General features: G+C 44.5%; 1 protein-coding gene across 1 annotated transcript in view; it reads left to right on the top strand.

The window, feature by feature from the left end:
- The window catches only part of LOC140356777 (solute carrier organic anion transporter family member 5A1-like), an 81,631-nt gene that overhangs the window by 28,801 nt on the left and 33,995 nt on the right, over window positions 1-18,835 (top strand). Inside the window, exon 4 of the mRNA XM_072441974.1 lies at window positions 5,509-5,711. Within this exon, the coding sequence (XP_072298075.1) occupies window positions 5,509-5,711 (203 nt within the window). The remainder of the gene's footprint in view (window positions 1-5,508; window positions 5,712-18,835) is intronic.

The following is an 18,835-nucleotide window of genomic DNA, read 5'->3' as shown; positions in this document are numbered from 1 at the left end:
CACGGACAAACGCAGTCCTTCCCTGCCGGAGGGTCCTGCCGCCCCACATGGAGATTCTCACTACTTCCTCACAGTGGAAGGGCCAGAGAACAAGACGAGTCATCATTTGTTGCTCATGACGCCCAAAATAAGACCCACAATGCATCGTGATATGCTGTACTTTTTAGCGGAAATGATCGCGGCAGTTTCTGCTGCTGTAGCCGCTGAGTTACAGGAGGAGTGAGCGTGTTTCAGATAATACGTACGATCTGGGCCCAGATGGAGGCGCTGTGGGCCAGACGGAGGCGCTGTGGGCCAGACGGAGGCGCTGTGGGCCAGACTGAGGCGCTGTGGGCCAGACGGAGGCGCTGTGGGCCAGACGGAGGCGCTGTGGGCCAGAAGGAGGCGCTGTGGGCCTGACGGAGGCGCTGTGGGCCAGACGGAGGCGCTGTGGGCCAGACGGAGGCGCTGTGGGCCAGACGGAGGCGCTGTGGGCCAGACGGAGGCGCTGTGGGCCAGACGGAGGCGCTGTGGGTCAGACGGAGGCGCTGTGGGCCAGACTGAGGCGCTGTGGGCCAGACGGAGGCGCTGTGGGCCAGACGGAGGCGCTGTGGGCCAGAAGGAGGCGCTGTGGGCCTGACGGAGGCGCTGTGGGCCAGACGGAGGCGCTGTGGGCCAGACGGAGGCGCTGTGGGCCAGACGGAGGCGCTGTGGGCCAGACGGAGGCGCTGTGGGCCAGACGGAGGCGCTGTGGGCCAGACGGAGGCGCTGTGGGTCAGACGGAGGCGCTGTGGGCCAGACTGAGGCGCTGTGGGCCAGACGGAGGCGCTGTGGGCCAGACGGAGGCGCTGTGGGCCAGAAGGAGGCGCTGTGGGCCTGACGGAGGCGCTGTGGGCCAGACGGAGGCGCTGTGGGCCAGACGGAGGCGCTGTGGGCCAGACGGAGGCGCTGTGGGTCAGACGGAGGCGCTGTGGGCCTGACGGAGGCGCTGTGGGCCAGACGGAGGCGCTGTGGGTCAGACGGAGGCGCTGTGGGCCTGACGGAGGCGCTCTGGGCCAGACGGAGGCGCTGTGGGCCAGACGGAGGCGCTGTGGGCCAGACGGAGGCGCTGTGGGCCAGACGGAGGCGCTGTGGGCCAGAAGGAGGCGCTGTGGGCCTGACGGAGGCGCTGTGGGCCTGACGGAGGCGCTGTGGGCCAGACGGAGGCGCTGTGGGCCAGACGGAGGCGCTGTGGGCCAGACGGAGGCGCTGTGGGTCAGACGGAGGCGCTGTGGGTCAGACGGAGGCGCTCTGGGTCAGACGGAGGCGCTGTGGGCCAGACGGAGGCGCTGTGGGTCAGACGGAGGCGCTGTGGGTCAGACGGAGGCGCTGTGGGCCAGACGGAGGCGCTGTGGGCCAGACGGAGGCGCTGTGGGCCAGACGGAGGCGCTGTGGGTCAGACGGAGGCGCTGTGGGTCAGACGGAGGCGCTGTGGGCCAGACGGAGGCGCTGTGGGCCAGACGGAGGCGCTGTGGGCCAGACGGAGGCGCTGTGGGCCAGACGGAGGCGCTGTGGGCCAGACGGAGGCGCTGTGGGCCAGACGGAGGCGCTGTGGGCCAGACGGAGGCGCTGTGGGCCAGACGGAGGCGCTGTGGGCCTGACGGAGGCGCTGTGGGCCAGACGGAGGCGCTGTGGGCCAGACGGAGGCGCTGTGGGTCAGACGGAGGCGCTGTGGGCCAGACGGAGGCGCTGTGGGTCAGACGGAGGCGCTGTGGGCCAGACGGAGGCGCTGTGGGCCAGACGGAGGCTCTGTGGGTCAGACGGAGGCGCTGTGGGCCAGACGGAGGCGCTGTGGGTCAGACGGAGGCGCTGTGGGCCAGACGGAGGCGCTGTGGGCCAGACGGAGGCGCTGTGGGCCAGACGGAGGCGCTGTGGGCCTGACGGAGGCGCTGTGGGCCAGACGGAGGCGCTGTGGGCCAGACGGAGGCGCTGTGGGCCTGACGGAGGCGCTGTGGGCCAGACGGAGGCGCTGTGGGCCTGACGGAGGCGCTGTGGGCCAGACGGAGGCGCTGTGGGCCTGACGGAGGCGCTGTGGGCCTGACGGAGGCGCTGTGGGCCAGACGGAGGCGCTGTGGGTCAGACGGAGGCGCTGTGGGCCAGACGGAGGCGCTGTGGGCCAGACGGAGGCGCTGTGGGCCAGACGGAGGCGCTGTGGGCCAGACGGAGGCGCTGTGGGCCAGACGGAGGCGCTGTGGGCCTGACGGAGGCGCTGTGGGCCAGACGGAGGCGCTGTGGGCCAGACGGAGGCGCTGTGGGCCAGAGAACAATAACATGAAAAATAAGATCCTGGATTTGGAGAGGAGGCTTGTGAGCAGGAGAAGGAGAAGAAGGAAAGGAAACAGAAAGCTTTTTGGAGAAGATTATTCCTGAGCTCCTTGATGGCTCAGGAGTTGAAGCCCCTCCCATCACAATCGAAAGAGCACATCACCAATGGCAACCAAGACCAGCAGCTGATAAACCACAAGGCCTGATAATGAGGTTTATTAACGATCGTGTGAAGGAACGTGTCCTGAAGGCTGCAAGGGTTAAAGGAGACCTCCAGGGTTAAAGGAGACCTCCAGGGTTAAAGGAGACCTCCAGGGTTAAAGGAGACCTCCAGGGTTAAAGGAGACCTCCAAGGTTAAAGGAGACCTCCAGGGTTAAAGGAGACCTCCAGAGTTAAAGGAGACCTCCAGGGTTAAAGGAGACCTCCAGGGTTAAAGGAGACCTCCAGGGTTAAAGGAGACCTCCAGGGTTAAAGGAGACCTCCAGGATTAAAGGAGACCTCCAGGGTTAAAGGAGACCTCCAGAGTTAAAGGAGACCTCCAAGGTTAAAGGAGACCTCCAGGGTTAAAGGAGACCTCCAGGGTTAAAGGAGACCTCCAGGGTTAAAGGAGACCTCCAGGGTTAAAGGAGACCTCCAGGATTAAAGGAGACCTCCAGGGTTAAAGGAGACCTCCAGGGTTAAAGGAGACCTCCAGGGTTAAAGGAGACCTCCAAGGTTAAAGGAGACCTCCAAGGTTAAAGGAGACCTCCAAGGTTAAAGGAGACCTCCAGGGTTAAAGGAGACCTCCAGGGTTAAAGGAGACCTCCAGGGTTAAAGGAGACCTCCAAGGTTAAAGGAGACCTCCAAGGTTAAAGGAGACCTCCAAGGTTAAAGGAGACCTCCAGGGTTAAAGGAGACCTCCAGGGTTAAAGGAGACCTCCAGGGTTAAAGGAGACCTCCAGAGTTAAAGGAGACCTCCAGGATTAAAGGAGACCTCCAGGATTAAAGGAGACCTCCAGGGTTAAAGGAGACCTCCAGGATTAAAGGAGACCTCCAGGGTTAAAGGAGACCTCCAGGATTAAAGGAGACCTCCAGGGTTAAAGGAGACCTCCAGCGTTAAAGGAGACCTCCAAGGTTAAAGGAGACCTCCAGAGTTAAAGGAGACCTCCAGGGTTAAAGGAGACCTCCAGGGTTAAAGGAGACCTCCAGGGTTAAAGGAGACCTCCAAGGTTAAAGGAGACCTCCAGGGTTAAAGGAGACCTCCAGGGTTAAAGGAGACCTCCAAGGTTAAAGGAGACCTCCAGGGTTAAAGGAGACCTCCAGGGTTAAAGGAGACCTCCAGGGTTAAAGGAGACCTCCAGAGTTAAAGGAGACCTCCAGGATTAAAGGAGACCTCCAGGATTAAAGGAGACCTCCAGGATTAAAGGAGACCTCCAGGGTTAAAGGAGACCTCCAGGATTAAAGGAGACCTCCAGGGTTAAAGGAGACCTCCAGGATTAAAGGAGACCTCCAGGGTTAAAGGAGACCTCCAGCGTTAAAGGAGACCTCCAAGGTTAAAGGAGACCTCCAGAGTTAAAGGAGACCTCCAGGGTTAAAGGAGACCTCCAGGGTTAAAGGAGACCTCCAGGGTTAAAGGAGACCTCCAGAGTTAAAGGAGACCTCCAGGGTTAAAGGAGACCTCCAGAGTTAAAGGAGACCTCCAGAGTTAAAGGAGACCTCCAGGGTTAAAGGAGACCTCCAGGGTTAAAGGAGACCTCCAGGGTTAAAGGAGACCTCCAGGGTTAAAGGAGACCTCCAAGGTTAAAGGAGACCTCCAAGGTTAAAGGAGACCTCCAAGGTTAAAGGAGACCTCCAAGGTTAAAGGAGACCTCCAAGGTTAAAGGAGACTTCCAAGGTTAAAGGAGACCTCCAGGGTTAAAGGAGACCTCCAGGGTTAAAGGAGACCTCCAAGGTTAAAGGAGACCTCCAAGGTTAAAGGAGACCTCCAAGGTTAAAGGAGACCTCCAGGGTTAAAGGAGACCTCCAGGGTTAAAGGAGACCTCCAGAGTTAAAGGAGACCTCCAGAGTTAAAGGAGACCTCCAGAGTTAAAGGAGACCTCCAGGGTTAAAGGAGACCTCCAGGGTTAAAGGAGACCTCCAGGATTAAAGGAGACCTCCAGGATTAAAGGAGACCTCCAGGGTTAAAGGAGACCTCCAGCGTTAAAGGAGACCTCCAAGGTTAAAGGAGACCTCCAGAGTTAAAGGAGACCTCCAGGGTTAAAGGAGACCTCCAGGGTTAAAGGAGACCTCCAGGGTTAAAGGAGACCTCCAAGGTTAAAGGAGACCTCCAGGGTTAAAGGAGACCTCCAGGGTTAAAGGAGACCTCCAGAGTTAAAGGAGACCTCCAGGGTTAAAGGAGACCTCCAGAGTTAAAGGAGACCTCCAGAGTTAAAGGAGACCTCCAGGGTTAAAGGAGACCTCCAGGGTTAAAGGAGACCTCCAGGGTTAAAGGAGACCTCCAGGGTTAAAGGAGACCTCCAGGGTTAAAGGAGACCTCCAAGGTTAAAGGAGACCTCCAAGGTTAAAGGAGACCTCCAAGGTTAAAGGAGACCTCCAAGGTTAAAGGAGACCTCCAGAGTTAAAGGAGACCTCCAGGGTTAAAGGAGATCATTCAGACTCTAATTGAAAATGGACACATTTGACAGACTGTGGGTTCAGTTGTCTTGTAGTTTTTATCGATTTGTGGGATGTCTTTTGGGTCATTTTTTTGGTTTGTTTTTCTTCCTCTGGTCGTGTTTTGATTGTTTTTTTCATGTTTGTACATCATTTTTTGTTTTTTGTTCTTTAAAATTTTGAAATAATAATTAAAAAAAAAAAAAAAAAAAAAATGATCTGACCTTATATCTGAGCCAAACTGCACTCACAATAAAACGACTGCGCGGTATTCCATGTGAAAGTATGTATTTATGTGTAAAAAGACAGATTAAAGTCATGATTCACTCCCAAAAAAAACAAAAAAGCCTTTTCCTTCTATAACTCCTAAAATAGCTGATGTTTGCTGTTTATTAGATGAATTGGCTCTATATTTTCTTGGTAAAACACATTGCAACAGACTATAAAACAAAAATATGAATACATTTACCTCTGGGACCAGTAGCAGATGGCCCGCGGCCCAGTTTTGGGCCCCAGCCGGGTGGTTGGGCCCCCTGCCCTACAGGACGTACAGAAGGTTAGAGTGTAAGATGATTGTGTTGTGGCTCTTGCAGGTGGAGTGGCTTCCTGCTCTGTGCTGTGGCCATGCTGCTCGTCATCTTTCCCATGTTCGCTTTCCCCAAGAAGCTCCCGCCACGACACAAGAAGAAAAAGAGGAGGAAAAAGCTGAATCCGGACGACTCCAGCGATGATGACGTCCTCAAAGAGAAGAGCCAGAACGTGTCCTCCTCCATGGGCTTCAACAAGGACATGAGAGGTTACACTGCCACTACACTCTCTGCTTCTCATCATCTTTCACACTTGAATATCCTTTTAGGAAAATGTTCTTAAATGGAAGCATTCATTATATTATATTATATGATCTGTACATTTCAGTCTTACACCTACACCGGACTGACTTCATAATCAAGCAAAAAGAATTGTTTGTATCATGTTGCAAAAATTGGCCACTTCTTTGAGGGCATTTTCAAACATGTCAGAGCACTTCCTGAGGTGTCCGCACATGGTCACTTCACTGGTGCTGTCTGTACAGAGGCTTTAGCTCCTGCTCAGAGGCTTTAGCTGCTGCTCAGAGGCTTTAGCTGCTGCTCAGAGGCTTTAGCTGCTGCTCAGAGGTTTTAGCTGCTGCTCAGAGGCTTTAGCTGCTGCTCAGAGGCTTTAGCTGCTGCTCAGAGGCAGAGGAAGTGTCTCGTTGATGTAAAGTTGATCCAATCAGATGCAGGGTCCCATCCTTGAACTACCCCTTAACATGGTGGAGGGGTTTGAGCGCCCAAATGATCGTAGAAGCTAGTTTGTCAGGGGCTCCATGCCCTTTGTAGGGTCACCCAAGGCAAACTGGTCCTAGGTGACGGTTCATAAGCGCTTTATGAATTGAAAACTATCAAGGCCAGTTACACGGCTCGGATTGGCGCTACCGCGGCCCCAACCATCCAGTACCTGATGTGGGCAAGGGGCCCCACAGCCTGAAGGAGTGACATGGAGCTGTTGTCCCGTGGACCCACCACCTGCAGGAGGATCTGGACACAGCTCTGTGGACATGGAACGTCACCTCTCTGGGGGTAAAAGAGTCTGAGCCTGTGTCAGCCTCACCTCCATCCACAGTTTGGGCTCCGGAGCCCATATCTTTGAGAGGGACTGGACGGTCCCTGACCTGTCAGACCTGTTCCCTGTCCATGTTGACTCCTCCAGGGCTGCCCTTCTTCATCGCTTCTGTTCACTGTTTTTAGAGACAGAATTTCAAGGCGCAGTCAGTGGTTGTATGTTTCTTTTTTTTATATCTTCTTTTCTTTAAAAAAAAAAAAAAGAATAAACATTGAACATAGAACAGAACACAACATAACTAGAGAAACAAATCAAGGCACATTTAAATTCAGATAAAAGTCCTACTTAGTCCAAAGTGTCTCAAATTTTTTTCCATTTTGAAATGATGTCCAAATGTCAGACTTTCACTTTGTCTGATGTCAGTCCAGTCCTTGGTTTTGGTGAGGTTTGTGTTCTTTGTCATGGCTTTTGTCCTGCTGCCAAAATGACCGTCTTGTGTCCTTGGGTTTTGAGGGCCAAGTACATAGTTCTAAAATTGAGTGGTTTGTCCCCATGTGTGATAGTAGTTTGTCCCCATGTGTGATAGTGGTTTGTCCCCATGTGTGATAGTGGTTTGTCCCCATGTGTGATAGTGGTTTGTCCCCATGTGTGATAGTGGTTTGTCCCCATGTGTGATAGTGGTTTGTCCCCATGTGTGATAGTGGTTTGTCCCCATGTGTGATAGTGGTTTGTCCCCATGTGTGATAGTGGTTTGTCCCCATGTGTGATAGTGGTTTGTCCCCATGTGTGATAGTGGTTTGTCCCCATGTGTGATAGTGGTTTGTCCCCATGTGTGATAGTGGTTTGTCCCCATGTGTGATAGTGGTTTGTCCCCATGTGTGATAGTGGTTTGTCCCCATGTGTGATAGTGGTTTGTCCCCTTGCTGCCACAGTGTCTCCAGCAGTTAGCATTTCCTTGTAAATAATGGGCACTTTGACATGTTGTCATGAGTAAACGAGACACGAGGACCTCTGGTATGGTGCAGACTATGTAAGTGCAGTTTTACGCCCTGCTGCCAATATTTGCCTTAAAAATCTCCTTTTCACCCACAAAGCGAGGAGCAAGACACTGTAAGAGATGACTAAACCCAGAAAAGGCCGGGGAGGTGATGCTTTGTGAACTAACTATAACCAGGGTGGAAAAAGCAGTTACCCACGAGCGAATGATGCTAATGCTAGCACAGCTCCTGAAGGACCGCCTGCCACCACACAGCCAAATCCTGTCCTGGAAGAGAGAACATAACTTTTACAACAGGTGGCCCTTAAGTTGTGTGAAATGCAGCGTGACATGTTGTCATTGAGAGCTGAAGTCAGAGTCAGGAACAACGAACCCCGATTCTCCAGAATTGAAGCCGACATACTGGAGCTGAAAGTGGGAGGAGGAGGAAGAGGGCGTGGCGCTTGTGGTGCTGAGGCATATCTCGAGTAACATATTTCGGACATTGTGGACAAGTTATGAGAGCAGAAAGCTGAGGTGGTTTAACTCTAGATGGATAACGAGAATGGGAAAATCAAGATCCTGGAGTTGGAGTTCAGATCCTGCAGAAACAATCTCGAGGCAAGGAGGGGGACGGGCACCACGGAGGGCTTCTCCAGAAGATCATTCCGGATCTTATATCTAGGATTGGAGGTGCGGACCCTTCATCACTCTAGAAAGAGCAGTGCTCTCACCAGAATCTTTTAAAGGGATGGTAAATATGCCTCATGGGGGTTGCATTTTTCTCCTAGGATGGTTTAACGTACCTTCATTATTTCCAAAGGTACATGCACCATAAACACACTATTACATGGTGTATAAGTCTAAACACACTATTACATGTGTATGAGTCTAAACACACTATTACATGTGTATAAGTCTAAACATACTATTACATGTGTATAAGTCTAAACACACTATTACATGGTGTATAAGTCTAAACACACTATTACATGTGTATAAGTCTAAACACACTATTACATGTGTATAAGCCTAAACACACTATTACATGTGTTTAAGTCTAAACACACTATTACATGTGTATGAGTCTAAACACACTATTACATGTGTATGAGTCTAAACACACTATTACATGTGTATAAGTCTAAACACACTATTACATGTGTATAAGTCTAAACATACTATTACATGTGTATAAGTCTAAACACACTATTACATGGTGTATAAGTCTAAACACACTATTACATGTGTATAAGTCTAAACACACTATTACATGATGTATAAGTCTAAACACACTATTACATGGTGTATAAGTCTAAACACACTATTACATGTGTAAGTCTAAACACACTATTACATGTGTATACGTCTAAACACACTATTACATGATGTATAAGTCTAAACACACTATTACATGATGTATAAGTCTAAACACACTATTACATGGTGTATAAGTCTAAACATACTATTACATGTGTATAAGTCTAGACACACTATTACATGATGTATAAGTCTAAACACACTATTGCATGATGTATAAGTCTAAACACACTATTACATGGTGTATAAGTCTAAACACACTATTACATGATGTATAAGTCTAAACACACTATTACATGGTGTATAAGTCTAAACACACTATTACATGTGTATAAGTCTAAACACACTATTACATGATGTATAAGTATAAACAGACTATTACATGGTGTATAAGTCTAAACACACTATTACATGTGTATAAGTCTAAACACACTATTACATGTGTATGAGTCTAAACATACTATTACATGTGTATAAGTCTAAACACACTAATACATGGTGTATAAGTCTAAACACACTATTACATGTGTATAAGTCTAAACACACTATTACATGGTGTATAAGTCTAAACACACTATTACATGTGTATAAGTCTAAACATACTATTACATGGTGTATAAGTCTAAACACACTATTACATGTGTATAAGTCTAAACACACTATTACATGTGTATAAGTCTAAACACACTATTACATGGTGTATAAGTCTAAACACACTATTACATGGTGTATAAGTCTAAACACACTATTACATGTGTATAAGTCTAAACACACTATTACATGTGTATAAGTCTAAACACACTATTACATGGTGTATAAGTCTAAACACACTATTACATGGTGTATAAGTCTAAACATACTATTACATGTGTATAAGTCTAAACACACTATTACATGGTGTATAAGTCTAAACACACTATTACATGTGTATAAGTCTAAACACACTATTACATGATGTATAAGTCTAAACACACTATTACATGGTGTATAAGTCTAAACACACTATTACATGTGTAAGTCTAAACACACTATTACATGTGTATACGTCTAAACACACTATTACATGATGTATAAGTCTAAACACACTATTACATGATGTATAAGTCTAAACACACTATTACATGGTGTATAAGTCTAAACATACTATTACATGTGTATAAGTCTAGACACACTATTACATGATGTATAAGTCTAAACACACTATTGCATGGTGTATAAGTCTAAACACACTATTACATGATGTATAAGTCTAAACACACTATTACATGGTGTATAAGTCTAAACACACTATTACATGTGTATAAGTCTAAACACACTATTACATGATGTATAAGTATAAACAGACTATTACATGGTGTATAAGTCTAAACACACTATTACATGTGTATAAGTCTAAACACACTATTACATGTGTATGAGTCTAAACATACTATTACATGTGTATAAGTCTAAACACACTAATACATGGTGTATAAGTCTAAACACACTATTACATGTGTATAAGTCTAAACACACTATTACATGTGTATAAGTCTAAACACACTATTACATGTGTATAAGTCTAAACATACTATTACATGTGTATAAGTCTAAACACACTATTACATGGTGTATAAGTCTAAACACACTATTACATGGTGTATAAGTCTAAACACACTATTACATGTGTATAAGTCTAAACACACTATTACATGTGTATAAGTCTAAACACACTATTACATGTGTATAAGTCTAAACACACTATTACATGTGTATAAGTCTAAACACACTATTACATGGTGTATAAGTCTAAACACACTATTACATGGTGTATAAGTCTAAACATACTATTACATGGTGTATAAGTCTAAACACACTGTTACATGTGTATAAGTCTAAACACACTATTACATGTGTATAAGTCTAAACACACTATTACATGTGTATAAGCCTAAACACACTATTACATGTGTATAAGTCTAAACACACTATTACATGTGTATAAGTCTAAACACACTATTACATGTGTATAAGTCTAAACATACTATTACATGGTGTATAAGTCTAAACACACTATTACATGTGTATAAGTCTAAACACACTATTACATGTGTAAGTCTAAACACACTATTACATGTGTATAAGTCTAAACACACTATTACATGTGTATAAGTCTAAACACACTATTACATGTGTATAAGTCTAAACATACTATTACATGTGTATAAGTCTAAACATACTATTACATGGTGTATAAGTCTAAACACACTATTACATGTGTATAAGTCTAAACACACTATTACATGTGTATAAGTCTAAACACACTATTACATGATGTATAAGTCTAAACACACTATTACATGGTGTATAAGTCTAAACACACTATTACATGTGTATAAGTCTAAACACACTATTACATGTGTATAAGTCTAAACACACTATTACATGATGTATAAGTCTAAACACACTATTACATGATGTATAAGTCTAAACATACTATTACATTTGTATAAGTCTAAACACACTATTACATGTGTATAAGTCTAAACACACTATTACATGTGTATAAGTCTAAACACACTATTACATGATGTATAAGTCTAAACACACTATTACATGATGTATAAGTCTAAACACACTATTACATGGTGTATAAGTCTAAACATACTATTACATTTGTATAAGTCTAAACACACTATTACATGTGTATAAGTCTAAACACACTATTACATGTGTATAAGTCTAAACACACTATTACATGATGTATAAGTCTAAACACACTATTACATGATGTATAAGTCTAAACACACTATTACATGGTGTATAAGTCTAAACACACTATTACATGTGTATAAGTCTAAACACACTATTACATGATGTATAAGTCTAAACACACTATTACATGATGTATAAGTCTAAACACACTTTTACATGGTGTATAAGTCTAAACACACTATTACATGTGTATAAGTCTAAACACACTATTACATGATGTATAAGTCTAAACACACTATTACATGATGTATAAGTCTAAACACACTATTACATGGTGTATAAGTCTAAACACACTATTACATGATGTATAAGTCTAAACACACTATTACATGGTGTATAAGTCTAAACACACTATTACATGTGTATAAGTCTAAACACACTATTACATGATGTATAAGTATAAACAGACTATTACATGGTGTATAAGTCTAAACACACTATTACATGTGTATAAGTCTAAACACACTATTACATGGTGTATAAGTCTAAACACACTATTACATGTGTATAAGTCTAAACACACTATTACATGTGTATAAGTCTAAACACACTATTACATGATGTATAAGTCTAAACACACTATTACATGGTGTATAAGTCTAAACACACTATTACATGTGTAAGTCTAAACACACTATTACATGATGTATAAGTCTAAACACACTATTACATGATGTATAAGTCTAAACACACTATTACATGGTGTATAAGTCTAAACACACTATTACATGTGTATAAGTCTAAACACACTATTACATGATGTATAAGTCTAAACACACTATTACATGATGTATAAGTCTAAACACACTATTACATGGTGTATAAGTCTAAACATACTATTACATGTGTATAAGTCTAGACACACTATTACATGATGTATAAGTCTAAACACACTATTACATGATGTATAAGTCTAAACACACTATTACATGGTGTATAAGTCTAAACACACTATTACATGTGTATAAGTCTAAACACACTATTACATGATGTATAAGACTAAACACACTATTACATGATGTATAAGTCTAAACACACTATTACATGGTGTATAAGTCTAAACACACTATTACATGATGTATAAGTCTAAACACACTATTACATGGTGTATAAGTCTAAACACACTATTACATGTGTATAAGTCTAAACACACTATTACATGATGTATAAGTATAAACACACTATTACATGTGTATAAGTCTAAACACACTATTACATGTGTATAAGCCTAAACACACTATTACATGGTGTTTAAGTCTAAACATACTATTACATGTGTATAAGTCTAAACACACTAATACATGGTGTATAAGTCTAAACACACTATTACATGTGTAAGTCTAAACACACTATTACATGTGTATAAGTCTAAACATACTATTACATGTGTATAAGTCTAAACACACTATTACATGGTGTATAAGTCTAGACACACTATTACATGTGTATAAGTCTAAACACACTATTACATGTGTATAAGTCTAAACACACTATTACATGTGTATAAGTCTAAACACACTATTACATGTGTATAAGTCTAAACACACTATTACATGTGTATAAGTCTAAACACACTATTACATGGTGTATAAGTCTAAACACACTATTACATGTGTATAAGTCTAAACACACTTACATGGTGTATAAGTCTAAACACACTATTACATGTGTATAAGTCTAAACACACTATTACATGTGTATAAGTCTAAACACACTATTACATGTGTATAAGTCTAAACACACTATTACATGTGTATAAGTCTAAACACACTATTACATGGTGTATAAGTCTAAACACACTATTACATGGTGTATAAGTCTAAACATACTATTACATGGTGTATAAGTCTAAACACACTATTACATGTGTATAAGTCTAAACACACTATTACATGATGTATAAGTCTAAACACACTATTACATGATGTATGAGTCTAAACACACTATTACATGATGTATGAGTCTAAACACACTATTACATGTGTATAAGTCTAAACACACTATTACATGTGTATAAGTCTAAACACACTATTACATGATGTATAAGTCTAAACACACTATTACATGGTGTATAAGCCTAAACACACTATTACATGTGTATAAGTCTAAACACACTATTACATGTGTATAAGTCTAAACACACTATTACATGTGTATAAGTCTAAACACACTATTACATGTGTAAGTCTAAACACACTATTACATGGTGTATAAGTCTAAACACACTATTACATGTGTATAAGTCTAAACACACTATTACATGTGTATAAGTCTAAACACACTATTACATGGTGTATAAGTCTAAACACACTATTACATGGTGTATAAGTCTAAACACACTATTACATGGTGTATAAGTCTAAACACATTATTACATGTGTAATAAGTCTAAACACACTATTACATGTGTAATAAGTCTAAACACACTATTACATGTGTATAAGTCTAAACACACTATTACATGTGTAATAAGTCTAAACACACTATTACATGTGTAATAAGTCTAAACACACTATTACATGTGTATAAGTCTAAACACACTATTACATGTGTAATAAGTCCAAACACACTATTACATGTGTAATAAGTCTAAACACACTATTACATGGTGTATAAGTCTAAACACACTATTACATGTGTATAAGTCTAAACACACTATTACATGTGTATAAGTCTAAACACACTATTACATGTGTATAAGTCTAAACACACTATTACATGTGTATAAGTCTAAACACACTATTACATGGTGTATAAGTCTAAACACACTATTACATGGTGTATAAGTCTAAACACACTATTACATGTGTAATAAGTCTAAACACACTATTACATGTGTATAAGTCTAAACACACTATTACATGTGTATAAGTCTAAACACACTATTACATGGTGTATAAGTCTAAACACACTATTACATGGTGTATAAGTCTAAACACACTATTACATGGTGTATAAGTCTAAACACACTATTACATGGTGTATAAGTCTAAACACACTATTACATGTGTATAAGTCTAAACACACTATTACATGATGTATAAGTCTAAACACACTATTACATGATGTATAAGTCTAAACACACTATTACATGTGTATAAGTCTAAACACACTATTACATGTGTATAAGTCTATTCACCATCAAGACATTTGAATATTGGCTACTCAAAACGTAATGGAATCATGTAAATGATAAATAAAAATAAAGTCATTTAAATGTATTATTGGTGAGCTCTGTATCATAATATGTAATGTTATGTAATGAAAATGTGTACAGTTTTAGCTCATGGATGACGGCAGTATTATAATAATATTATAATATTATATTATAATATTATATTATTATATTATATTATAATAATATAATATTATAATATTATAATATTATAATATTATAATATTACAATATTATAATATTATAACATTATAATATTATAACATTTAATTATAATATTATTATTATATTATATTATAATAATATAATATTATAATATTATAATAATATAATATTATAATATAATATTATAATAATATAATATTATAATATAATAATATTATATTATAATATTATATTATAATATAATATTATTATATTATATTATAATATTATAATATTATATTATATTATAATATTATTATATTATATTATATTATAATAATATAATATTATAATGCTGAAATCATTCGACACATCCATTGTCTTGTGCGATGGCAGAACAGGTGAAGCAGAGTTTAGTGAAAATCTTTATTTGCTCAAAGAGCTGCGTCTTGAGAATGTATTTTTAAATCGTTGCTGGATTTGTTTTTTGGGCCTTGTTCTGGCTCCTGCGCAGCACGTGACTAGAGCCTTATCTCTGATTGGCTGCTGTGCGGCGTCTGCTCGAAAAAATGTCAACTTTTCCAACTTTTTAGCGTCAGCCGCGCGTCCAAAGCGTCTGATGCTCAGACGCAGAGGCCGGTCTGTTTGAAGTAGTATTTTAATGATGGCGCTGCCTAAAATATGGGATGAAGTTAGTTTTAGGGATGGTTTATTTCCCCCCGATGTCAAATTGGATGTCGGGTCATTTTGATTGGTCGTGTCAGGGAGGAGCCGCCTGAAGAGCACCTGGGCTGGAGAAGAGCACCTGGGCTGGAGAAGAGCACCTGGGCTGGAGAAGAGCACCTGGGCTAGAGAAGAGCACCTGGGCTAGAGAAGAGCACCTGGGCTAGAGAAGAGCACCTGGGCTAGAGAAGAGCACCTGGGCTAGAGAAGAGCACCTGGGCTGGAGAAGAGCACCTGGGCTGGAGAAGAGCACCTGGGCTAGAGAAGAGCACCTGGGCTAGAGAAGAGCACCTGGGCTGGAGAAGAGCACCTGGGCTGGAGAAGAGCACCTGGGCTAGAGAAGAGCACCTGGGCTAGAGAAGAGCACCTGGGCTAGAGAAGAGCACCTGGGCTGGAGAAGAGCACCTGGGCTGGAGAAGAGCACCTGGGCTAGAGAAGAGCACCTGGGCTAGAGAAGAGCACCTGGGCTAGAGAAGAGCACCTGGGCTAGAGAAGAGCACCTGGGCTAGAGAAGAGCACCTGGGCTAGAGAAGAGCACCTGGGCTAGAGAAGAGCACCTGGGCTGGAGAAGAGCACCTGGGCTGGAGAAGAGCACCTGGGCTAGAGAAGAGCACCTGGGCTAGAGAAGAGCACCTGGGCTAGAGAAGAGCACCTGGGCTGGAGAAGAGCACCTGGGCTGGAGAAGAGCACCTGGGCTGGAGAAGAGCACCTGGGCTGGAGAAGAGCACCTGGGCTAGAGAAGAGCACCTGGGCTAGAGAAGAGCACCTGGGCTAGAGAAGAGCACCTGGGCTAGAGAAGAGCACCTGGGCTAGAGAAGAGCACCTGGGCTAGAGAAGAGCACCTGGGCTAGAGAAGAGCACCTGGGCTGGAGAAGAGCACCTGGGCTGGAGAAGAGCACCTGGGCTGGAGAAGAGCACCTGGGCTGGAGAAGAGCACCTGGGCTAGAGAAGAGCACCTGGGCTAGAGAAGAGCACCTGGGCTAGAGAAGAGCACCTGGGCTAGAGAAGACCAGCAGCAGATGAACCATGAGGAGTAAAGACGTTTGGAACCACCTGGACGTGTCATGAAGCTGCACAAGTGACAGGAAAGAAGAACTCGAGTCCAAAGAGCAGAAGGTCTGACGAACCATAAGAACCATGTGTGACTTTATTACATCATTATTGTGGATATTGTGGATATGAAGATGTCACAGTAAGAAACAGAGGAACAGATTCTCAAACAGAGGAACTTGCTTTGGTGATAAAGTGCAACAGAAAACGATGAACAGTAATAGACAAAAGAAGGCTCAGCTGTGATCGGCCCTGGAGACGCACCAGGAGCTGTAGTCTCTGTTTGTCCCTGTCTGTGGCTCCAGCTGATGGTGGCTCCTCCCACTATAGGTCCTGGTGATGGTGGCTCCTCCCACTATAGGTCCTGGTGATGGTGGCTCCTCCCACTATAGGTCCTGGTGATGGTGGTGCAGAGGAGGTGGAGGGAGTCCACGGTGGAGATGGGGGAGTCTGTGAAGGTGAGGGGGGGTGGTGTCGTCATGGTGATGAGGGTGGTGTCGTCATGGTGATGAGGGTGGTGTCGTCATGGTGATGAGGGTGGTGTCGTCATGGGGATGAGGGAGGTGTCGTCATGGTGATGAGTGTGGGTGACGGGTGTCGTCATGGGGATGAGGGAGGTGTCGTCATGGTGATGAGGGTGGTGTCGTCATGGTGATGAGGGTGGTGTCGTCATGGTGATGAGGGTGGTGTCGTCATGGGGATGAGGGAGGTGTCGTCATGGTGATGAGTGTGGGTGTCATCATGGTGATGAGGGTGGTGTCGTCATAGTGATGAGGGTGGTGTCGTCATGGGGATGAGGGAGGTGTCGTCATGGTGATGAGTGTGGGTGTCGTCATGGGGATGAGGGAGGTGTCGTCATGGTGATGAGTGTGGGTGACGGGTGTCGTCATGGGGATGAGGGAGGTGTCGTCATAGTGATGAGGGTGGTGTCGTCATGGGGATGAGGGAGGTGTCGTCATGGTGATGAGTGTGGGTGACGGGTGTCGTCATGGGGATGAGGGAGGTGTCGTCATGGTGATGAGGGTGGTGTCGTCATGTTGATGAGGGTGGTGTCGTCATGGTGGTGTCGTCATGGTGATGAGGGTGGTGTCGTCATGGTGATGAGGGTGGTGTCGTCATGGTGGTGTCGTCATGGTGATGAGGGTGGTGTCGTCATGGTGATGAGGGTGGTGTCGTCATGGTGATGAGGGTGGTGTCATCATGGTGATGAGGGTGGTGTCGTCATGGTGGTGTCGTCATGGTGATGAGGGTGGTGTCGTCATGGTGATGAGGGTGGTGTCATCATGGTGATGAGGGTGGTGTCGTCATGGTGGTGTCGTCATGGTGATGAGGGTGGTTTTGTCATGGTGATGAGTGTGGTGTCATCATGGTGATGAGGGTGGTGTCGTCATGGTGGTGTCGTCATGGTGATGAGGGTGGTGTCGTCATGGTGATGAGGGTGGTGTCGTCATGGTGATGAGGGTGGTGTCGTCATGGGGATGAGGGTGGTGTCGTCATGGGGATGAGGGTGGAGTCGTCATGGCGATGAGGGTGGTTTCGTCATGGGGATGAGGGTGGTGTCGTCATGGTGATGAGGGTGGTGTCGTCATGGGGATGAGGGTGGTGTCGTCATGGCGATGAGGGTGGTGTTGTCATGGCGATGAGGGTGGTGTTGTCATGGCGATGAGGGTGGTGTTGTCATGGCGATGAGGGTGGTGTCGTCATGGGGATGTGGGAGGTGTCGTCATGGTGATGAGTGTGGTGTCGTTGTGGTGATGAGGGTGGTGTCGTCATGGGGATGAGGGTGGAGTCGTCATGGCGATGAGGGTTGTTTCGTCATGGCGATGAGGGAGGTGTCGTCATGGTGATGAGGGTGGTGTCGTCATGGCGATGAGGGTGGTGTCGTCATGGGGATGAGGGTGGTGTCGTCATGGGGATGAGGGTGGAGTCGTCATGGCGATGAGGGTGGTTTCGTCATGGGGATGAGGGTGGTTTCGTCATGGGGATGAGGGTGGTGTTGTCATGGCGATAAGGGTGGTGTCGTCATGGGGATGTGGGAGGTGTCGTCATGGTGATGAGTGTGGTGTCGTTGTGGTGATGAGGGTGGTGTCGTCATGGGGATGAGGGTGGAGTCGTCATGGCGATGAGGGTTGTTTTGTCATGGCGATGAGGGAGGTGTCGTCATGGTGATGAGGGTGGTGTCGTCATGTGATGAGGG

The sequence above is a fragment of the Eucyclogobius newberryi genome, unplaced genomic scaffold (genome assembly GCF_026437365.1).
Source record: "Eucyclogobius newberryi isolate DKJ021-1_F unplaced genomic scaffold, fEucNew1.0.hap1 SCAF_12, whole genome shotgun sequence".
Taxonomy (NCBI): domain Eukaryota; kingdom Metazoa; phylum Chordata; class Actinopteri; order Gobiiformes; family Gobiidae; genus Eucyclogobius; species Eucyclogobius newberryi.
Note: the sequence above shows the minus strand (reverse complement) of the source record. Positions and strands in the feature narration are given on the sequence as shown.